Genomic DNA, 24,876 nt, shown 5'->3' with positions numbered 1-24,876 from the left:
AGAATTGATCTTGTTAGAAGCCCCGCCAGTTTTTTCTGTCCCCTCATTCCTCAAGCCATCTTCAACGAACCATTCTTTGATGGTTATGTTTTAGTCTAGCAAAACTACCCCAAAACCACAGGAGCTAGCAGTAGGAAACAATATTCCAGAAGGGCTACTGATTATAAAAAGATGTGATGTTCTTGAAGTCTTCTAGGAAGAGCCTCCCTCCAAGACAATAATTCAAGTCCAAAAAAAAATTACTGTAGGCAAATCTATGAATAAAACTAGGATATGGTAAAATAATGAATGACAATTTTTAAGGATCAATAGGAAAGTTGCCAAGATGTATTAGAGTGTTTCTTTCTTTCTTTTTTAAACATTTTTAAAAATTGTATTTTATTATTAGTTTTAAGTAGATAGTACCTTGGTTAGACATTTATATAGTTTATAAAACGATCCCCCTGATTGCTCTTTCTCTCCGTTGGCTCTACACGTAGCCATTACATCAATGCTGACCGCATTCTCTATAGTGTGCTCCAGAAAACTTCCCTCACCTGATGAAGGAAATAGACATACAACCCCAGGAAGCTCAGAGTGTTCATTTCTTTAAAAGACCCTTCTATATGTATAGACTTTTTTTTAAAAGGCCCTTTAAAATATATTTTTGAATATTATTATTGCTTTAAGAAATATTGGGAAACTATGTTAACCCCTTCCTCCAAGCAGGTTACTATGCCTATTGTGTGGCTCATTGGACTATTATTAAGGCAACAGACTTACCTGGGGATGATGTGTTCTATTAGCCAAACACCTAAGGGGAAACTACTGCAAACTCTTGAATGCTGAGCTTACAAACAACAGTCACATTAAAGCAAGACATGACACAGCTAAATATTAGCTACAAGACAAGTTCAGTGGTCCCCCAACTGTTTGGTACCAGGGACCAGTGCTCCTATGAGATCCTAATGGCCTGATGATCTGAGGTGGAGCTGAGTGGGTGATGCTAATGCTAGGGAGAGGCTGCAAAATACAGATGAAGCTTCACTGGCTCACCTGTTACTCATTTCCTTCTGTGCAGCCTGGTTCCTAACAGGCCACAAATAGGTACCAGTCTGCAGCCTGGGGGTTGGAGCCCCTGCTTTAAATGATAGAATTCCACTATGTGCTCTAAGCCTCTTACATCAAAAGGTATGACTGTGAGACTGGAAAAAGCTTCAGAAGACAGTTCTCTAAACTTCTTCCCAGTTAGGGTTTAAAACAGGAGTAAGCAAACTATGGACAGAGTGGGAAATCTGAGCTCCATCTTCTCTTTTCCTCCCTCCCCTTCTTCTTTTAATAAAGCTTTATGGAAAACAACCATGCTCATTTGTCTAGTATTGTCTCTAATTTTGCATTACAATGACAGAGCTGAATAGAGAGACCATATAGCTTGAAAGCCTAAAGTATTTATTATTTTTTATAAAAAAGTTTTTCATTCCTTGATTTAGAATATGGAGGAAAGAATCCAGTCCCAGGCGAATTAAAATAGTGCTGGTGATTAAAAGTGGTTTGCCAAATATAACTTAGTGAGGCCTGGTTGCACATGATAAGACAATTTAACCCCAAAGGCTCTGGACTACATAGGTCACTTGTGAGCCTAAGGTATGACACCTTAATTCATAATTGTGTATCCTGGTGTGCCAACCTGATTTCCTTAGAAAGTTCAAGCAGTAAACATGCTATGCATCCCTCCACGTCAGAGCACAACCTGGTTAGCAATAGGGAGGCACTAAGGCAGAAACTATTTGTGCCTCATAGGCAACCTCTTGTAAGCTTGTAAAACAGACTGTAATATACACTGAAGTCCTTCTTTATGGTTCCAGGAATGACAAATAAATGGGACAAGATGCTAACTACAATAATTCCCAATAAAGCTCAGTACTCTGGCATAATGTTCTCAGAACCAGCCTTGAAAGGAAGTTGCCTTATTTGGGTTAGTAATTGTAGAATAGAAGTCGAAATATTGTTCTTTACATATATTGGGCTACAACTAACACTCAAAACAAACTTCACTATGATCTGTAACCACATGCATTATATGAGAAAGAGTCCATTCTATTTGTCACAGCCAGTCTTTTATTTTAAACTATTCCTTTTCTCTTACATGGAAAAAATAATAAAACTAAGTTAAGAATGACCCCTCTAAAGAGAGATAAAGGAAAGAGGTGAGTCAAGGCCTACTCAGGTTCATTCACAAGATGGCATGTGATTACCCTAGTATCAAAAGGATATCTCTGCCCAGTCTGACATATATCTCTGTCTGTCTGTCTCTCTATATATGTATTTATAATATAATATGTATATATATAGTATATTTATATACCCTACATACAGATGATCTGAAATCCCGTATTCATAATGGAATTCTATGTAGGAGAAAGCAAACAAATGCAAAAGACAGCCCTTTCTTCTTTTTTAAAAAATAAATCTACAAATTCTAATAAAACCTTAAAGAGCTACCAGGTGTGCTATAGAAATTATGTGAATGTCGGAATTACAAGGGGCTCCAAACCAAGAATATACTGAGATAAATAAAATTTTGTGATGTGCTTGACATACTAATGCAAATATCTAGGAAGTGACAGAAAAGCACAGGATGCATAAAAGCCCGGCAGTAATGACTGAGACAATAACCTCTGATTAGTACATCTATACTGCATGGTACATTAACAATATAAGAAGGGCCACTCTGGAGACATATTCCAGACACGATTATACTGAATGCATATATCAGGACTATTATTTTTATAACTAGAGCTGCAGATGAGTACAAAACTGTTCTCACTCTAGCAGTGTCTCTGTAGCTAAATTAACATTATATAGAGACAATGGGTTGGTAAAATTAAAATGCCAAAGAAAATCATTTGCCCAGGTAACATGAAGAAGTCTCACAAGCATTTCTAACATATTCCTTAATTTTGCAGAGAAACATAAACCTAATGTGGGCTGGGGAGTTGGCAAAACCTTCACTACTAGAAGAAGCTACCATTTTTGTATGTTTACATAAGTAAATAGAAATTTTGTTCCTCAGCATGGCAACACAAGAAATTCTGACAACATAACATACATATTAATTGTAACTTTTTCTGTTTTAGAGCTGGCTAGAGTTAGGATAAACTGATATATTTAGAGTGATTATACATTCCATCCTTCATTTAATAAAGGCTATTCAAAATATTGCCTTTATTAATGACTACCAGAACACAGCAGTGTTCATAATCCCTGTAATTCAATTGCAAGTAGTTTATGCAATAAATCAGGAAAAGGTTAAAATATTTTTCATGCCCAATAGAACATATCAATCTATTTTATTTGATTATCTTGTGTAATGAGGCTTTCTCCAGGCCAGATTACCTTACTCATTATAATTATGCCAGATCATATTTTTGCTTAAAATGGAAAAGATTAAAAAATGCCAGCAACCCAGTTGAAACAATTCTAGGTTGTTTTTCCTCCTTTGTACATCTCAATATATGAGAAATGACATCAGGCTCTCTTTTCAAAAGTAGAAAAGAAAGTGGGATCTGGACAATACTCATTTTATTCGCTGATTTGAAAATTCAATAAAATCATTTATAATATTTTTAATTCCAAACTTAAATTCCACTCTGTAAGTAAAGTTTTAAAAATCACTAGAGCACAATAATGTCCCCTTATTCCTTATTTGTGGTAACATTTCCTTCTTAATAAAATGTAAGCTGAATTCAACCAACAAAGAACTCCTATTTTTGCAAAAATAATTTCATCAATAAAGAATAATACAAAGACTTTTTCTGCCACCCTCCACCACCCCCTCTTCTAAAATAACCTCTTTTCTGGGAATAAGAGAAATCTCCCTCTCCACACCCTTTTGGGGATCATTTTTGCCTCAAGTTGAGTTCCAACAGTTCCAACTCCATGCACGATCTGTGCTCCAGGGCATCAGCTGTGGTTATTAACAGGATGGCATTTTTATGTCCTGCTCTTCCAAGATGTTCCTCCAAATTGAAATAAGATAAATCTGATCATTAACATCCCTGTAAACCTCATGCAAGGTAAAAATGCCTTCCACCTTCCTTAAATCACAAGGCAGAACAGAATGAAGGTGGTAGTCTTCAAGCAAGGAAGCCGGAAAAAGAAAAAAAAATGACCATTAGAAGTGGAGGCCCAATTTTCGTGAGACTCTTCAGAACTTTACCTGGAAAAATATGAACATGTTACTCCTACGAGAATGGCCAGAAATGAAAAGTCTAGCAGTACAGTGCATTGGGAGGGATGGAGACCAACAAGGACTCTCATACATTGGTAGTAGGAATGTAAACCAGTACAGTCTTGTCTTTGGGTTGTGCCACTACATTAATAATTAAATCCTTACGCCTCTATTAACTTTCTTGCCTTCTCTCATTCTTCAACACCTCCCCTGATGAAACAGGCTGAAATTGTCATAAAAGGGCAGAAAATCCAGAGCAAGCTAAGCCTACTAGCAAGAACTAGATAAGAGACCCATGGACCACAGCTAAGAAACTGGTTTGTACTGAAAGATCCAAGATGGTGTCCCAAACCCCTTTCAAGTGACCACTTGATGAAATTTTCTTCATTAGCATGCTAAAGTCATGCTCAGGGGTGAAGAAGTAACATTAAAATGAGACGAATGATGTATAACCATGCACGTTCCAAGCATGTTTCAAAACCGCTCATGCTCCCTTATAACTCAACTAACTTTCCACCCTTTTCTGGGAAATCCCTACTCCTAAACCTGACTACCTCCCACTAATCCTTTAAGACACACCTAATTTCTTTAAATTGGAGAGAACGTGTCTTTAGAATGGCAGCTTATCCTTCTCCATTCTTTGGTCGAAGAATAAAGTTTCTCCTTTGCTTTACCAAACACGGTCTGGTTCTACCGGCATGAGTGACACTGGGCAAAAACGATCTCATTTTGGAATCCTGGATCCATGAGGGTCGGCAACTGTTTCCCAACTCTTTGGCAGTTTCTAACAGTTAGACATACACCAGCAATTCAGCTTCTAGAAAAGAACTGCATATATACACCAAAATATGTGTACAAAAAGTTCATAACAGCCTTACTTATAATAGCTAAAACTAGAAACTCTCAAATGTCCATCAACAGGAGAAAGGATAAAGAAGTTGTGGTACACATATATGACAGAAAATAACTCTGCAGTAAAAGGGACAAACTACTACTGTTAATGCACCAACATAGATGAATTGCAAAAACCATACTGTTTAGTGCAAGAAGCCAAACTGACGAGTACATACTGTATAATTCTGTTTATATGAAGTTCAAGAACAGGCATAACCAATCTGTGGTGTCTATCATAGAGTAAGTTTTTGATACTAGTAGTTTACTGATCTATGGTTGCACTGCTGAAGATAACACTGCCTTTGTTTTTTCACAATCATACTAGAACTAAGAAAGGCATGTTTAATTGTACATTTTAATTGTAAATACTATTACAACTTATGCTCTCAATAGAGCAAAGCATAATGATTGGTTGTCAGGGCTGAGAGGGGAAGATAAACTTTAGTAAGTTGAGATGAGAAAACTGAGTCTCTGAAAGGCTTAGGGACCTCACTGTTGATACCTAATATCTAGTTAGTGGCAGAGCAAAGACTAGAACCAGTTCTCCTGGCCAGTGATGTATTTAATTTCTTACTTGAAGGAAGAAGGCAAAATGAAGGCCTGAAAAGCTCAGATGTGATAACCATTCAATGCTTGTACTTCAAGTGTTTTGGTGAATATTTGTTGGAGAGGAAAGACATATTCCTTTGCAGTTTATAATGAAATGAAAACTTTAAATGAAATAAAAACTTTTGTCAAATAAATGTTTACTGATACCCTGTTCTTTTATTTTTCCTTTCATTATAAAAATAATATTTTTATTTTATGAATAGTAACATAATACAGTTACATAACTCACTATGTCCACATAACCCTAGTTTTCTCTTAGAGTTGGTGGATGATAATCCTTTCAGACTTCAGTTAAGCAAACATAAACTTCCTGTTTGCCTCTCCATGTCCACTTTCAGAACTGTCCCATAAATGTTTCTCACTCTCCTCTTGACTGCCAGCTGGATAGTGACGCTCAAGGGGATATTAAAAGCCATGTTGCCAAAGAGTCCATCAGCCTGGATCCTTTAATGACTATATGGAGCAGAGCCTTCCTGTAGATTGGATAATATGTGAGTGAAAAATAACTTTCTAACCACTTAAACTTCGTGGCTTATTTGTTTCAGCAGTTATAAAACTTCCTTCCTTCCTTCCTTCCTTCCTTCCTTCCTTCCTTCCTTCCTTCCTTCCTTCCTTCCTTCCTTCCTTCCTTCCTTCCTTCTCCCTCCTTTCTCTTCTCTCGTCTCTCTTTCTTCTCTTTTCCTCTTTCTTTCTTTCTTTCTTTCTTTCTTTCTTTCTTTCTTTCTTTCTTTCTTTCTTTCTTTCTTTCTTTCTTCTCTCTCTCTCTCTCACCTACAGAACCTGGTCTTTGTAGGTGATCACACCTTATTTAGAAAAGAGGATCTCTGTTGTGACTGGAGTGATCTCAACATTGACTATTTTCTGTCATTAAGTAAATCTATAGAGAAGTCTAAAGGTAATCTGATTTGTCCTCCCTGGCTCATTACTTGCTTGTTATATTCACTTAAAGTTGAACACAGCCACCCCAGTCATGATTATCCTCATAACAATACTTCTATCCATATGTTAATCATAAGAATACCACATAAGTCCTTCAAAACTGACTAACCTCTGAGAATTTTAAAATCAAGTCATTTCTGATTTCATCCATGTATTTTAGTAGGTTACAGTAAAATTCAAAAACTTACAGAGATGAACCTTCTTTTTACAGATCTAAAAGAATTCAGGTGTTGAAAAAATTTCAAGCCTGATCCATTGCAGTTTAAATCCATTTTTTCTTTCTTGGAGTAGAGTAGATTATCGAGAATAAACATGCTACAAAACAGTTCTTTAGGTATTCTGTTTCGTATAGGGTCTAAGATGTATAGAATCTAAAAGTTCCTTCTTAAAAATAATTCAGTTATTCTTCTTGCTTTAGGATAAAGCATGATTTATATTTTCTTCTTCTTCAGGCTTTTGTTTGCCTCTCTACTCTATGATCCTACCTTGATGTATCTTACATTTTATGCACCAGCCACTCCAAATTCCTTCTAGTTTCTCCGGTGTGCTGTGCTCTCTTTACCGCCAGCCTTTGCACATATAGTTCCTGCTACCAAGCACTTACCTCCTCCCTGACAACTCCTTTTCCTTAGCTTACTTCTATTCAGTCTTCTGTTTTCCACTTAGATGTTATTTCTTCCATGTAGTCTATCCTGATGGCTTCCCAAGCCCAGGTCAGGGGAGGGTCTTGTCTCTGCCATCGGTACTTTGTTCTTTATCAGATCACTTTACACATTATAATTGAAGTTCAGTGGTCGGTGACCTTTAGATTAAAGTCTCAGAAAGGTCAGGATTAATCATTTTAATGATATTAAACCTATATAGTGCATGAAACATAGTAGGTGGTCATAAATATTAACTGAATGTTGCTGAATCTAGAATAATCCTTATATGATGTTCTCATCTACCACAACAAACAGAAGATGATGTTACTGACCCATCAACCAAAGGACACTTATCTGGAATTATCTTATTTCCCAAGATCAGGTGAGGCCAAAAGGACTAAAGTGGTGATAAAACTGGGTGTAAAACATGGTTTTCCTATACCCAGTTACCAAATTCATGACCCTGAACTCAGTACTCTTAAGCTATAACTGAAATAAGGTAATAGAGACTGACAGTAAAATGATCCAAAAGAATATAGATGCAATTCAGATGCGCCTCCGTCTGATTTTCATAATTTAAGCTTGTGAGGTCTGCCTCTTCTGAGTGGAGACGCTCCTCTGCACGACCATCACTGCCCAGCAGCATGCCCACTGATTTGGGAACTCTTCCTTGAACCAACGTTTAATTTCATCCAGAGCTAGTATACTCTCCCCTCTCTCAAACATTGTTCTTGACATCATTTTCTTTGTTCTCCTAAAAAGTGATCTTATATTTCTAATCATGATCGTCTACCATCACCTCCTTGCTTCAAGCTTCACTTTTGTCTTATTATAGTCATTGTCAAACCAAGCTGTCCTCCACATACCTAGGCCTGAGGCTGCTGGCTGTTGCCATCGCTACCACCATTATCAATGCTCCTGGCTGACTTGAGGCCTCAGGACTGGGCTCTCAAATACCAGTGCTCCCAGGAGGATTTAGGGCATTGAAGTATGGAGTAGACTCAGTGGGAACAGAGAATGTTTACCTACTACTATTTCTGGCATACATGAGTATAGTGGAACTAGAAAGCCATAAAAAATGGCAGCATGGCAGTTGGGATTTTTCTAAGGCCACAGACTGAGGTAGAAGGAGGGAGGCCCTCAGCTCCATGCACAGCACTGTCAACTCACCAGTGTGTTCTCCTTTACAGGGCTGGATGAAGAAGGCTTTTGCAAGGGGTGTTTGCTGGGGTCAGCCTGACACTAAGTATTATTGAGAGTCTTCAGGACAATAGAGGGAATCTCCACTGATGGTACATGTGCAAATGCCCTGCAATCCATGGCTGCTTTCTTACCTTGTGTAATTGATAATACTGGGAAGCACCAATTCCACCTTGTTCCTCTGCAGTCCAGAGCACCAAACGTAGAGTCCTCTTTGGACGCAGCCCTGGGAAAAATAATAAAATGAATGAAATGATTCTTCAGTTGATTTTTAAGTTTTTAAATAATGACGAGGGCCCTTATCTGCATTTTGAAGGCAGAAGGGACCCAGAGGCACGCATGTTCATTTCTTGGTGGTGCAGCTACCTGATTCAGACTATAGCTGACACAGCAAATGACAGCCTCAGGCTGATCTCCAAAACAGGTTAATGTGGTTGTGCAAAGGCTCCCTGCAGGCCATAAGGTGAGAGCCTCTACTCATATACTTAACTGGACAACCTGCCCCACAAGACACAATGGATGGCCAAGTTCAGTGGGATGTTAGATTATGCCCAAAAGATGCAGCTTGGAGGACCCTCAGCAGTTCATGGAACCTTCCAGTGATTAACTGAAAGCAAATAATTTGGCTCTACTTCAAGATAAAGGGTGTAGAAGATTGCTTCTTAGTCTAAATCCAAAAGCCTAGCTAGCTGCCCATGTTATCCTCAGTAATGTAATGACTGTGAAGCACATGCCATGTTCCCCCATGATCATTTTCCTCTCCTATGTGGAGATAGAAGGTAATTCACTTAAGGTCAATGAAAATTAATTGAGCTAGGATAATACTTTATTCACTTTATTGTTCCATAAATATCTTGGTGGCAATTTCACTGACTTGGGAAATAAAAATCAGCATCTCAAAGTTATTAAAGTTATGGGCAGATCTGATACATATAGAACTATTTTTGAGTGACCATCAGTAAAAGTTAACTACAAGGAAGTTCTGTGTCTTCAACTTTAAAAAATGAGCACACAATGTACTAAAAGTCCCACTTCGTGACCCAGAATTAAAACCTGTTCTGATTTGGACCTTATGTCATTTCAGTAAAATAACACAGGCAGAAAAACATGAAGTTGGGCTTAAATTTGATTAAAAGGATCCATCCTCCCACCTCACCACAGGTGAGCCATAGGAAAAGATTTCGAATGGCTCTGAGATGGACACACTATAAATCTCAAATAGAACCACACAAGTGCTGTTACCCAGGCAAGTGGCCGGTAAGGGAGCAGGCTGATGGACAACAGCCTAGACGATAAATGCTCTTGGGAAATGGAGCTCTGTCTTGCCTCCTCTAACACCAACAGGTATTCTCCTTTCGTAGGCCTAGTGCTAAGAAGCTGAAAAGGAGCTACATTTTCCACTGAATTGAATATTATTCTGAAGCCACTATACACTTGAACTCTTTAATATAACTAAAACCGCACAGGTTTTGGATGCAGGCTGACCTGAGTTCCAGTTAAAGCAGGAATGAGTCATTTCCACATCCAATTGCTCAGCAAATTCCACTGGTGTTTCTTCTGCCTAGAATCCAGATTCTCACCTCTGCTATTACTCTGGTCCTAGCCCCATCCTCTTTTGCCCGGATTGTCATAGTCACTCCTAACTGGTCTCCCTGCTGCAGTCCTCGCCCCTCGGCAGGCATACTCAATACTGCAGCCAGAAGGCCCCTTGTTGAACTTAAAACTATGCATGCCATTTCTCTGCTTAAAACCTCTGAGAGCCAGAATATAAGCTTCTCAAAGGCAGGGGTTCATGCTTTTTGATTTGTTGTGATGCCCCCAATGCCTAGACTGTTTGGCACACATTAGGTGCCTGATCAATAGGTACTGAATGAATGAATCCAAAGTTTGGTGTCTCACTTAGAATAAAATTCAAAGCCTCTACCACTTTTCCAGTTTCACCTCCTAAATTCTCCAGCTCGTTTACTCCCGGGCAAGCTGTTATGGTTGAAAAAGGCAGACAGATCTGGTGAGCCCTGCTGTCTTTAGGTACCTGCTGTGTAACCACTGGGAAACTTATCTACCTGAACTTTGGTGTCTTATTTTGAAAAATGGAGAGAATATTCTATGCCTATGCCATAACTATTTTCATGGGGTGGTTGTCAGGATTAAATGAGATGTGCTAATGTCTGTAAGACAGTCCTGTGTCCGGCATGTAACAGATATTCAACAAATGAACTATAAAACTACATAATGGATATCTAGGCACAGAGCACACACTTCTACTCCTAGAGAGAAGGGGCATCCAAACACCCAGAGAGAAAGTTCTTCCAAAGGCATTCAAGTACCTGCTGAAAACAAATCTTGAAGTTCCCACTGCTGGCTCCAGAGTCAAACTACCTGCTTCCATTCATAGCACAAACTTAAACTGTTGTTGAAGGAAGAAATCTCTGGTTTAAAAAATGTGCTTAACGTCAATTTAAAACAAATGACATTTTGCTTGCAACATAGAAAATATAAAAAAGGATAAAGTACTGCAAATGAAAGTTCTGAACATTTTTAAAATCCATGAAAAAAATAAAAATATACTTTCTTTTTACATATCTCTGCATGTACCAGCAAAACAGTACCAGATCATTAAAACCGTGAAATTCTATAAGTAAGGATAAAGGAGCATTTATCACAGGTTAAAGAAAATTCATTTTGTAAAAGCAAATACCCTGAATATCCTTATAGATTTGGTGTTCCACTTGAAAATCATTATTGTACAGGATTAGTCTCCTTTTACATTTCAAATCATCCAGATGGCCATGATGTTATATTAAGATAATAAAGAGGTAATCTGAAGTGAGGAATGCTAAGGCTTCCATGGCAGGCCCTAAAAAAAAACAAGCAGAGCCACCTTCAAGCACTTGAGAAGCTCAGCTCCCATTAGAATGAACACCAGCAACTACTCCACATTCAAGGTGAAGGGCCGGCAGAAGAGATTAGGACACCAGTGGTTAAGCAAATACCTGCCTAGGCCCCAAAGTCTCCTTCTGTTCTGATTGTCCCTAAACTTAAGAGAAATGCATGGGACTTAATTGGAAGACCAAACGCTGCCGCTAGTATGGAGTTGGGGCTCTTGGCTGCCTGAGTCCCCAGCAGCATGGGGGCACAGAAGGGGATTATCTGTGGAATCTAAACACATTGTTTGAGTCCCTGCTCTGCCATTCTGGGTCTGTGACTTTAGATTAGTTACCCAATCTCTCTGAGCCTTAGTTTCTTCATCTATACAATAAGGAAAATGGTAATTGCCTTATGGGATTGTTAAGAAAAATAAATGAGACAAGGCAAATACATATCAAGCAGTCTCCAGCACATAGTAGGTTTTCAAGAATTGTTGGTTAGTTTTTCTCTACGTCACTCCACACACTTTTCAGTCTCTGCCAACTATCACCAGGAAGATGTGTTCCCACAAGATGCATATTCTTCGTTCCTCCTTCCTGGGAGCCATAGAGCATCTTTATTTAGATACAGAACGCATACCCAGCCAAGAGAGAAATACGAACTTCATCTAACTTGTAAAAAACACATAGCCTCTTCCAGTATAAAGTGTTCCCTCATCCCAACATAAAGTATATCCAAATCGAAATAAACAGAAACAGTTTCCTCACCTTAAAAGTGAGGGGCAATCAGAATTTTTAGTTTCTGGATGAAGTCAAAGCTTAATAAAGTTGATATATAGATATCTATATTTATCATTTTAAATGATAAAAATTTATTGTGTATTTCAAATCCAAACTAGATTTAAAAGCTAATACTTTTAAGTATATAAAATACAGATAATAAAGCGATAATAACAATAGTAACACATAGTGATATAAGGTCAAATGCAGAGACTTCACTTTGCAGTAGAACTGGAGTAAATGAAATAGCTCAGTAGCAATCCTGACTCACAGCTCTGGCCCTGGCTCTGTGGTATACAGTACCAGCCTAAGGCAAGCACATGAAACAAAGTCTTAGAATTGGAGGTGAGAGAGGGGACCCTGGCCTTAGCTGGCTAGGACTCAGGTCTGATGGAGATTTTGCCAGAGCATAGGTTATTATTTCCTCTATGTATGTATAGAAACTGCCTAGAGATCTTCTGACCTCCTGGAATTTCTATTAAGAACTCCAAATAGTACAACAAATATTTTTACAGCAACATGGTTTTCCTTTAAAGAACATAAACTACTGATAATGTGTCAGAATTTTCTGCTTATGAAATATGATATAAATGCATTTTACTTCCATTTTATTGAGGAGAGTAATAATCTGATTAGGAAAATAGTGAAAACAATGAGAAAAGGTGAAAACAATCTGGTTGAACTTTATTTTTCATTATTATCAAACAAAGACGAGAAGGCTGAGAGGTAACTATCATTAAACCAATAAATTAAAAAGTTTAGTTCTCTGTCTTACACTTGCACCAAGAGTAGGGCAAAGCAAAATAAACTCAGGTTAATCCAGCTTCATTGACAGCTTTCCCAAATCATAAATTCTAAAGAGAATCATTTGTTAACAATATGTTATTGACCCAAATGCCTGGATTCTACTTCAGTCCCTCCCTTCTGTATCCTAACTTTGCAGAGAAAGGGTAATTTTTTCTTACAGTAAATATACTCATTTTCCATATAAATGCACTAGTTCATAAATACACTTACTGTCCAGCTCTCTATTATCAACAGTTTAGAAGAGAGTGCCGACGCTTACAGATTTCTATTCCTGCAATAAAGTTGACCAATATCAGTGAAATATCTAAGTTATAGAATAAATAATGATACATTAGTATATTCATTGAATGAGAAGAGGCAGTAAGCATAGTGGTTAAACACACACTTTTGGGGGTTGAGACCAATTTCCACCTTGGCCAAGTTACATAAGTTGTCATTTAATACATAAGCACATTATCATTTTTTAAAAGAGGGCATTGTTAGACAAAGATTAACTATTTTACTGAAGTAATTCGCAACTACTTCTTTTTATAGGCAGGAACAGAAAATCACTTTGAAGAAAATCTTTTGTTCTTAGAAGAATCATTCTGTATCTTTCTTCGTTACAGAAACATAAAACAATTAGGCACTTTTGGGAGGGGTCGCTGGGGAAGAAAAAGAAGATTTTTTAAAACTCCATCTTGTAAGCTGCTGCTGCTTAAGCCACCTGGTGAAACAACCTGGGCATTGTGCAAGAGGCAAATCAGTGTGTAAAAGGACCCCAGGTCCTTCTGGAAGGAAAGTCCCAGTGTTCTCAACCTTGATTCTGTGGACTAGGGGCAGAGAATGAAGGAACTGTTGGGTCAGAGTAACATTGACTAAGGTCCCAGACAGGGAAGATCCTGGAAACCACTAAAATAAAGTGACCCTGATGAAGGGAGAAGTCTGGGATGTTGACCTGGGCTCAACAGAGTGGCCAAAGCTTCTAGGCGAAGAGCTAACTTTAGCCTAACATGTGGCCAGCTCTAGAAGCTCCTCCAGATCCAGCCACCCTGGCGCAGAGGTCATTTAGGGAGCAATAGCCAAGGATGGGCATGTAAGTAAAGGGAATTGTAACCTCGTTGCCCAAAATGGGCACCACTGTGACTTAGCGGTGCAACCGATGCATGCAGTAACCAGTGGAAACAAGTAGTCATGCGTGGATCCAGCCACAAGTTTCTGGGAGAGGATCGACCATTTGGCCTGAGTAAAGTCCCAGGTTTCCTGGATAATCCAGAGGCAGTGGGAGGGACATCAAGAGGAGGTAATAGACTTCCGGCTAATAAGGCCTATGGATGCTTGAATCATTAATTGTAAAGTAATTTAAAAGATGCAATCATATTTATAGCCTGTGTTTGTGGAACAGGTCATAACAGTTATAATTTCCATAATTCAAAGGAACAGACTTATCTCATTATGATGATTAGGATTCTGTTAGCCAGGGAAATCACAATTAATCACTGCTGAAGTAGGAACACTGTGACCACCAGTGTGTGAAGGCCATTTCCGGCCCTAACGCAGTGTCCACTCTCATATCCTGCTTCTGCCTGTCACCCTAAGCTCCAGCCACATCACATTTCCTACCAGTCCCTGAACATGCTCTGCTATCTCAGATTTTTTGTCCTTTACATATGCTCTTCTTCCCATCTTCACCTTTTCCATCTGGCGAACTCCTATTCGCTCGACAAACCCCATCTCTAATATTACTTTCTCTGGGAAAGTTTCTCCAGCTCTAGGGTGAAGTTGGCCTCCCTGTCTCAGTGTTTCTCTAGAACTTCATATATATACCTCTATTTTCATTTTCAAACACACTTAAATGTTACTCTCCCCCTGCTAGACCATTAATTTTCTGAGACTTACTCATTTCTCTTTTTCATAATCTAGGTCCAGTACCTGAATAAATGTTTATTGATGACTGACTGACTGACTAAATACACTTATATAAGTATTTTTAAAAGCTATGGCCCTTTCATGTTATGTAAAGTGTATTAGTGCCTCCTCAATTCATAAAATTGCTCTTTTTGTGAAACCAAAGTCCATATAACATAGGCGAAAACACCCCAATAACCTAGATAATTAGAAGTGCTTTAACTTCTACAGTTGCTTCAACTGCTATTACATTTACTTATTTTTTGTCTTACATTTACTTTTGTACACAGATAAGTCTAGTCAAAATTTAGTACATCAACATCTCTTGTTGATTAAATCATTAAATAAATACATTATGCTCACAGAAAACTTTCCATCAGCTAAATGTATTGGATTATAGGTATTTGCATTTAAAACTGACAACTCTCTTTAATTTTTGATTCTGACATTTATTCTGATTATAAAAACAATACATATCCTTTTATATTTGAAAACTAAGAAAAACAATAAAAATTAGAAAACAAAAACAACATATAAGCATATTATAATTCCTTATAATTTTTGTATGCATGTTTTTGTATATATATATACACAGTGATATGTTGTATATAGTTTTACAGTACTTTTTCCACTTAAAATTCTAGCATATGTGGCCTTTATTATAATCAACAGTCTTCAAGAAAATTATTCATAATTTTTTTAGTTATTCTCTTTTTATTGGACATTTAAGATTTTTATCTTTAGGATAAGTTCTTAAAAGTAGAAATATTGAATCTAAATAGTATAAACATTTTTAAGTCTCTCGAAACATGTTGCGTATGCCCTAAAGAAAGGTTACTAATTTATATTCCCACCTGTAGAATGTTAGAATATTCGCTTCTACTTAATTAAAAAAAATTTAACCTTATTTCCTTTGCTTTGACACGTGCCACTATGTAACGTCTATTTTCCCATACTACGTTCTACTCATTTTCAGCCAAAATAACTACACCCATACACATGCACGCTCTATAGTCTTATTTTAGCTTGATTGAGACAAATGTTAAGTTTATGACTGATGCCTGACTTGAATTAAAATACATGAATTTGTTTTTCTTATTTAAATTGCCTGATAGTAGGACTCTCTCATTAATATATTTTGAAGATAATGTAGGGATCAGAAGCCTGATCTAGTTTGCATTTTAAAACATATATTTCTTCTTCCCCATCATTATTTAGAGTGTTTTTATCTGCAAGGAAATTTTGAAAAGTCTAGTTAATGACAGATTTGAACTCTGAATCACACTTTTATTAAGAGTCCTCAGTTGCAGAAACATCAAACGGGGAGAGTTAAACAGTACAATTTTAAAGAAAATGATGGTAAATCAAGTACAAGTATCAAGATTTCTCTTACAAATTCACATGCATCAATTGTGGGTCTTTAACTTTTATTTCTTGTGAAGATTGCACTGTGTGAGAAGGAACAAATGGGTTTGTACTGAATCAGGGATTATCAGAAAGTAATACATCTCCAACAAGCAGCTGAGATGAAAATATTTCTAGGATCCTTTTTCAGTACCAAACAGCAGATATGAAGTGAAATTGTATAATGCAGGGGGCATCATTATGTTGCCTCTCTTAACTCTTGCAAGGGCTCTTTTTTAGGGTTATGAATCTGGAGAGGATGTTATCTACATTTTTTTAAAGATTTTCCTTGAGTATAAAATTAGTTATGAAGTTATCTAAACTTGGTTTTGACCAATGATTAATCATAAATTTTATTCTTGCTTCCATTTAAGCGTAATTTTTCAGACCATGACACATTTGGCAGTATCAATAAATTTTTACAATCAGTTTTGAACAAAAAACTCATCTTGAGATTTGCTCCATTCTCAGCTCCTAAAGTAACTGCTGAATGCTCTTGCGAAAGGAAAATCTCACTATGAAAGGGATAAGATCTTCAAAATGTCTCTGGTATTTTACCCCTCCTTTCCACTCACCTGTGGCTACCACGATCTAAACTCTTTGAATTGCTGCAGTCTCCGACTGCTTCCTCCAATCCTTTTTGTATAACTTCTGCCAGATTCATCTTCCTAACATACTGCTTTGAACATGTCACTGGCTGCATGAAAATCTTTAATCATTCCCTTATCATCTATAGCACTAGTCTGCCTCCAAACTTTTTTGAACATGTAAAACGATTTTGAGCACGCCTTACCACATATGTACATTTACGAATAAATGACATACATACAATATTGTCAAAACACACATTAGTAAAACGTATTTCTTTTTTTAGGTAAAGAATAAATATATTCTTTTATCTAAATGATGGTCCAACATAGTGCCTGGCTTCAGAGGCCACTGGTTTACAGTATAGAGTCCATCCTCTTTAGTATGTCATTTGAGGCCATATGCAGACTGGTTCTGATCTGTCCCTCCAGACTTGCCTCCAGCTATGCTCCTTCCCAAAGCCTCATTTCTAGGTAAATTTGTCTCTTCGTTTTCTTCCCATCTCTGTGCGTTTCCTCGCACCACTTATCCTATACCACCTGTCTTTCTTTTTCCTCTTGATTTACCCATAACTCAACCATCTTTTAAGACTCAGTTCCAATTCCTTCTGCTCTACTCTCTCCTTCTTCTGAACTTCAAAGATGTTATTTTCTGTTCCACCCATTTGATGATTAATCATGAATAATGTACTTTCTGCTTTTGGTTTCCACATGCAGCCCCTGGTAAATCAAAGAGCCCTATACGTATATGTTGATGAATGGAAATTGTTTTAAGCTGCAACAAGACAGATATAGATTAAATCTATAAAAAGAACTTTTGGACAGAGAATATTTTTAAACATTACATCAGTTATCAGTTACATTTGCCTAAGGGAAAGCAAAGCCTGGAAATAAGGCTGGGCTTAGGCAGGTGGGAAACATGGAAATAGACTGAAATCTGTGAATTTCTGTTAGATCTAGAATATTATAATTGATGGCTGCAAATACTGAATCCTACCCACAGGGATATGAGATTAACATTTTCTCAAGAGGAGTGTTTGGCCTTCCAGGAGAAGTGCTGTTTTTCTCAAACATTTTCATTTCTCAGTTATGGAAAGTGTGACAACACATTTGTCTTTTCCAGATACTATCAATCCTTCAAAATTTATGAACCTTACATTGCCAAGGTAATGGATTATCTAACCTTATGGAGCTTTTGCTTTTCCAGGTCATTATGTCACATCTTATTTTAAAAGCTTTTAGGGTAAGGGAAAATTTTATATGGTCTTTTAAAAGTATTTACAGGAGCTTGTAAAAATTTATCTCAGACGTCAGAGGACTATCATCTTAGAAAGACTCCCCGAGTTCATCTGCTGACCTCTTAGGGTCAAACTTATAGAGATGTGTTCGGAGTCTGTGAACACTCTACTTTTGAAATGAAACCAAACCCATGTAGAGTTATGTATTTAGCGTGGGAAGGAATGTGATGCCTCCATTCTTGGAACTTTTCCCAGGGCCCCCTGTCCTTAAATCTTAAAATCAACCTACTAGGTTTTTTCCCCCTATGTAAACACTAACATCTCAAGAACACTATTTCCTATTCTTTTTTAACTTATTTATATTCAATTGCCACATATAACGCTTATTAAAATACATCATCATTGTCCATCTGTGGATGTATAAGCATACACTTAAAAATTCTATTCCATAAAGAAGAAACTCAAATTCTGTAATAGGAGAAGTATATTCAAATCAATGAATATTCATTTGTACTAACTGAAGAAATCCAAAAGATGAAATGGCACAATCAGAGACACTCAAAATATCACTCATTCATTCAACACCTATTCCTAGTCCAGAAACTGAGAGATTTAGGGCTAAAGAAGACACTCATGCTTTTGGGAGTCATGAAATTTATAATCTAGAAGATAAAGAGAGTAAGAAATTCTAATGTTATTCTTATCATCATGACTATCACCATCATCATCATTGTATACACTTTGAAATCACCTAAAGAAAACATATTTTTAAAAATTATTGCTCTGGATGGAAAATGAAGCTATACCACAGAAATAAAGTGTTAAACTGGGTTGAATAATAGAACTGGGAGGTAGGGCAGAAAAGAAATGGAGGACAGCAATGACATAATGGTAACAGCACTTACAGCATCACCACTGCTATTTTAGAGATGGCCAACACTTAGCACAAGATGGGGGAGAGGGGACCAAGATTTATTGGAGCACTGAGTACTGTATCTGACACTGTGCTAAGATGTTTCCAGATAATATCTCATTTAATTTTAGAAACATTACCTCATTTAAATCTGTAGAGCAAGTAATATTGCCTTCCCTTTTTATAAATAATGAAACTGAAAGGTACAGAAATTAAGTTACTCACCAAGTACTACACAGCTAGTAAATCGCAGAGTTGGGATTCTAACCTGAGACTGTCTAATGCTGAATCCATGCTCTTAACTGTTAGGGCTACCGTCTTCTTTAGCAATAAGTTGCACAGACAGATCTGACCATCCTGTGAAACCTATATCTTCTTCTGTCTTTTTAAAGGCAAAACTCTCACATTAGAAAACATAATCTAGCAAAGCTATTGTATCTGATCCTATTAGTCCTAAGTCCACATCAGCACCTCCACATTCTGTCTAAATTGTCCAATTTCAAAGAGACGAAGTGACAAGAATATGGCCCATTGACAGTTGGTTGAGTAAATGTTTTGGTGAGTAGGGGTGAAATCTAGGACAAAGGCAAAGAAGAACATTTTCTAGAATGATGGAGATAAGCAATTGGACCCTAAGACATTCAGAAGCTGAACAACACTGGAATATCCAGATTTATAGCAGTGGGAATGACAAATGTCTTGAACCGCTGGGTCTGAAAACTATCACTACCTTGAAATAAGTGGAAGACAGAGAAGGAAGAGAGCTATCTTCTGTATGTGTTGCTGAATATTCACTTGTATTCTAGGAACTTGAGCTCAAGAAATTTTAAAACAATCTAAGAAATTATAAGCTGAGATAAATTAACTTAGATAAATTAATAAAATGCATTCTCTGCACAAAGGGCTTTTCAAATATCAGGAAAATATTACTATCAAGATTATTATGGAAAATAAATTCCAAAGGTAAACACATTAATATTTGTGTCAATAATAAATCCTTATGGAAAACAAAAATTCACAAAAACATTGAGGGGAGTTTTAAGTATTTTTATGGAAAAATGTTTTTTTAAACATCAATGTTTTTTCTACTCTTTGCAGAGAGGGAGATTACATCAGAGGGAGAGTTGTTATTGAGTTTAGGGATAACTCTGGAGGGAGGGCAGAAAGGTGATCAAGAAGTAGGCTGGAATGAATGATTACATAATATTCAGGGTATTTACAGTCCCACTGACACTGTGTTAAAGACAACTGGCCAACTGGTAGGGGGTGGGCTTGGGGGAGAGAAGGGAGCAGGATTTAATGGGTACTGAACACTGTGCCAGACTTTGTGCTAAATTCTTTCCAGACATTATCTCACTTAATTTTCACAATAATCCTATAATTATGGGAGTATTGTAATACCTGGGGGTATTATCTCCAACTGAAAGATAAGGAAACAAAGGGTAAAAGAAGGTAAGGGATTTGTACAATGTCACAGAGCTAGTAAGTGCTAGAGGCTGAATATGCATCCAGATTTTTTTTTTTTACTCCAGTGTCCATGCCTTTTCAACTAGACCATCCTGTCTCAGGTCCCCTCACACTGAGAACATTCTCTGACTTATAAAAGACAAAAATTATTTTAGGATGGGCACTAAAAGGCATAGGTAGACCATAGAGGCTAAGCGTCCTCAGGGAGGAAGTAACTGAGCTGTTTTCTATTGTACTTTATGTGCATTAGTTCTTTTAATTTTTCTCAACTGATCTTTCTCAACTGTATCACAAGGATATAAGTATTAGTATTTTTCCTATTTTACAAATCAGAAAACTGAAGCTTAGAAAGGTAAATCAACTTTCTCATGGTCACATATATAAAAACAGCAAAAAGAAAACTTGAACCCAGGTCCTTTTGATCCAGAAGCCCGCGTTTTGAGCCTATACCCCTGTATGTGGGTCCCCTCAGTGAGCCCAGTGGCATGGAGCTGACTCATTTGGGGATTAGTCTGTGGGAGGCAGGCACAGTCATCTGATGAAGATGATAACAGCTGATATCAATTGATATGCATTCATAAGGCTCCAGTATGAAAAGTAATCTCTCAGCCAGCCAAAAAACAGAAGTAAGGAACCCAGTCCGAGGGAAGAACTAAGATCTCAGTACTGGATTCATCCTGGCCACAAGTTGAAGGTACATTTGTACACGTTTGTACAGACAGCCTCAAGTGTCCAAGCGTAAATCAACACATTATTATAGAGTCAACTGGACTACCAAGCTCAGCTTCCTGGCTCTCCTTGGCTTGACTCACCGTCACGTTGCTTAAATCTATTTTTGTGTACTGGGGAATCAATAGCAAAAAACATCAGATTGTTCTGAGCAAATAATTTTGTCTTAAATTTCTCAAATGACAACTGGTATTAAAGAGATTTTTTTTAAAAATAGAGATGCCAAGCCATTTCCTCAAAGCTTGGCCTTCACAAGGGCCTACAGAGAGAAGATGGTTCACTACCCACCACCGCAGCCACACACATGTCCAGGTGTTCTGTATGGTAACAATGTCGATCTACTCATGTTTGAATCTTGAACCTAGAGTACTTTGAGTCAACTGCCTAATCTAATCTTAGCTAGACTATTTTACTGTTCTAGCATTAAATAACAGTACCAGAGCGCATCTCTTTGTGCCTAACAGACTATGAGCATCAATGTTAAATAAACAAGACTTACCCCAATTGTTTCACAGCCCACTCCTTTGTAGTATTAAAACTATTGTTTCGTCCTCCTAAGGTTCTTATATAAGAAAAACAGCCTGTTCTTTACTATAAGTAGTGACAATTTCCCTTCCTCTAGAAAATGCATGTCATTGCCCAGAGTAAAGTTTATTTCAAGTATTAGATCACCTTGAACTGTAATGCATAACTGTGTTATGGCTGGTTGTGTTTTTCAGAGAAATCATAATCCACTTTGAAAATTTACACACATTTGTCATTTTAGAAATAATTCTATGCTTCATCTTTTGAGTAAGTAAAAATTATTCTAAAGACACTGTCAAAGTGCCCCATAATTACTCACATTTTGGTATGTTAATCATTATCTCTCATTACCAGGCTATAGACATCGTGAGTTTTGAAAACAGCCTCTTTATTGAAAATAAAACACGATTCAGGAAGCAAACAAGTTCTCAGTGGCATTTGCATGCATGTGTCATTTTATTCTAGGCAGTACCTGTGGGATTTCCACAGGGTGGACCTGCTTTCATCAGCTGTCAAGGGCATCATGGGAAGACACTAGCACTCAAGGCTCTGGCTGAAAAAGTAGCACACAGCTTCTGCTAAAACAGTCGGATGCCAAAAATTAAGACACACAGAAAACCGTTGTGTAAAACTCCAAATGAAATGGAAGATTGTTTCTCTCTAAATAGAAGCTCCTCCCATTCCAGAACCAGCTGTTGAAGACATGGGTATATTTGGGGCCTGTCTGGAGTTCTACAGAAGAAACTCTTCAAACAAACCAACTTGGGCAGGGGAGTGGCAGGATTGGGAGCAGGGGTGTGCTTTTAAATGACTGAGGCTGAATATCCTTTCCTCTGGTTTTCTTTTATGTTTCTTTCTTCATAAAGCATTTTTCATGCGTTCCTGCTATTTTGTAGTGACTCTAATATATTTAGGTTGCCAACCTAAAAAAAAAAAAATTTCTGGCTCCATGTACTCTATTTAGTTGAAGAAGTTTCAACTATTCCACACAGGAAAGTGAGCCAGCAACCTGTCATAGAAGTCAGGTAACAAAAGGCTCCCTTCAGAGCCTGTCAATTGCCAGGCCTTGCACTCTGTGACCAGATAAGTCGTTTCCCGTGCACCTGGGTCCTCCTGAGCTGCCAGCAATGTTGTTGACATAGCACATCAGGGATCCAGCTGCTATATTTACACTTTAATAAGCATTTTGTTTTTATTACTTTTTCTTTGTTTCTAAGAAAGGGAGACACAGTAATAATCAACTTAAATAGGATGGAATCAGTTGGACTACAATTTGGACTAAGAAATCAGAGTTGTAATTTTTCAAATAGGACAAATATTTAGAAGGTTACAAATGTCCTTTGCACATTTTTATTTTCTTTGCATCTTTTGTACACAGAACAATGTCCTGCTGTCCTTTTTACTGACTAGAACAGGTGTAATGGAATAAGACCCCTATGAGAGTACCTGCTGGATTCAAGCTCTGGACACCTTTTGGGGTCAGGTTTGGATAAATCTCAGGACCAGCAGGACATATTCAGGGGAAGAGATTTGGAAAAGGCAATTCAATTTTTAGATTCTTTCACCCCTATTCAATCTCATTTCTACCCCTAATGCAAAGTGTAATGGTCTTTTTGGGTTCAAAACTGCTTTCTCATTTTTATTGAAACTCTGAGAGTCTTCTTATGACAACCACAAATAACCCTTTAAAAAACCCACAGGTACAAGATTTCAGACAAATTGACAGACTCAGCTGCCTGAAACTAAAAGGCCTCTGTTAGGGCACTGTGTCAGGCTTAGTCAGACTTTGTTTCCCTCACAATACTTTTTTTGGGGAAAAGTATTCAAGATTCTGAACTGTGGAGTGTACCTGGGATACTGGTGATTATTGTCAGCACATTTTTTGGAGTGTATGTAATAGGCAATGATCTTTTTGATTTTAACTTCCCTGTTACTCAGTGCAGCACCATGTGCACATATGGGGTATATATACCTCTGGAGTTGGGAGATTAGCTTTGAAGGACTATAAACCGACAATTACTACTCAGAACAAAAAAAAAAATCAAAGAACAACTCTGTATACTCACACTTACACATTTAGATGTCACCCCATTACACTGATAATCTCTTCAATGAAGAGATAAGGTTCATTTGTAATTAGCATCATTTATATGCAGTTAACTTGTCAAAGCCCATGAAAAAGTTGCTTAGCATAGTTTGGGATCTAAGCTATAATAAACCTTTTCTTGCCATCTACCTCACACTGTTGAATGCTAATTTAGGAGAAGTTGTCTTTGCTGGCTATTCAAACATATTTTAAATCAATCTGTTGGAAATAATCATAAATACTCAGTTGCTAGAGAAAAAATTCACAACCTTTCTCATTCAAGCCACACTTATGGAGGCCCTTTCCCCAGCCACATAAGAAATTGTTTTGAAAACAAGAGTGGCAACCCTATTAACGAGAGATAGTCTTGGTTAATATATTGGTATTTTCCTGCAATTCTCTTTTACCATACTTTTAAAATTCTTTAAATTGATCCATTAAACATCTACATTTTTCATCACAACCTAAATATTATGTGTTATTTTACGGTCTCCCTAAGTTTCTATTTATATTTGGCTGCAAAATATTCCATTATAATGATGAAATATAATTTAACTGTTTTCATGTGTTAAACTTTTCATTTATTTCCAACTTTTAATATTACAAATAACATTTTAATGACTAGCTTTGAACATAAAGCCTTTTGAGATATTTAAATTTTCAGAAGATAGAATATGAAAAGTAGACTTAGTCAAAGTATAATTTTAAGGCTGTTGATACATTGTCAAATTGTTTTCCAAATAGTATCAAATTATATTCCCACAAACAATGAATAAAAATGCTCTTTTTGTTGAAATCTTACCAGTATTCTCAGGTCTTTTAATCACTAATTTAAAAGACAAAAATGTTATTTCGCTGTTTTGAATTACATGTACTTGATTGCTACTGGGGTTTAACATTTCAAAGTTTTTTGAAAATTATGTATTTTGGGCCTTTATTCATCTATTTATTATAGTCCTGTAGCTTCTTTATTATTGACTTGTTTTAATGTTTTATGTATTTAAGGATGTTATTGATCATGATTTCATTGAAATTCCTTCACCTATTTTGAATTTAATTCTGTGACTTCACTATCTTTCTTTCTTAATCC

General features: G+C 37.0%; 1 protein-coding gene across 2 annotated transcripts in view; it reads right to left on the bottom strand.

Annotated features, from left to right (window-relative positions):
* CPQ (carboxypeptidase Q) overlaps nt 1–24,876 on the bottom strand; it is a 433,138-nt gene that overhangs the window by 92,314 nt on the left and 315,948 nt on the right. For both annotated transcript variants that reach the window (XM_036233308.1, XM_036233307.1), the window contains one exon: nt 8,631–8,722. In XM_036233308.1, the coding sequence (XP_036089201.1) occupies nt 8,631–8,722 (92 nt within the window). The remainder of the gene's footprint in view (nt 1–8,630; nt 8,723–24,876) is intronic.

The sequence above is a fragment of the Rousettus aegyptiacus genome, unplaced genomic scaffold (genome assembly GCF_014176215.1).
Source record: "Rousettus aegyptiacus isolate mRouAeg1 unplaced genomic scaffold, mRouAeg1.p scaffold_m13_p_15, whole genome shotgun sequence".
NCBI classification, from domain to species: Eukaryota; Metazoa; Chordata; class Mammalia; order Chiroptera; family Pteropodidae; genus Rousettus; species Rousettus aegyptiacus.
The sequence above is the reverse complement of the archived record's forward strand: the minus strand, read 5'-3'. Positions and strand labels throughout refer to the sequence as shown.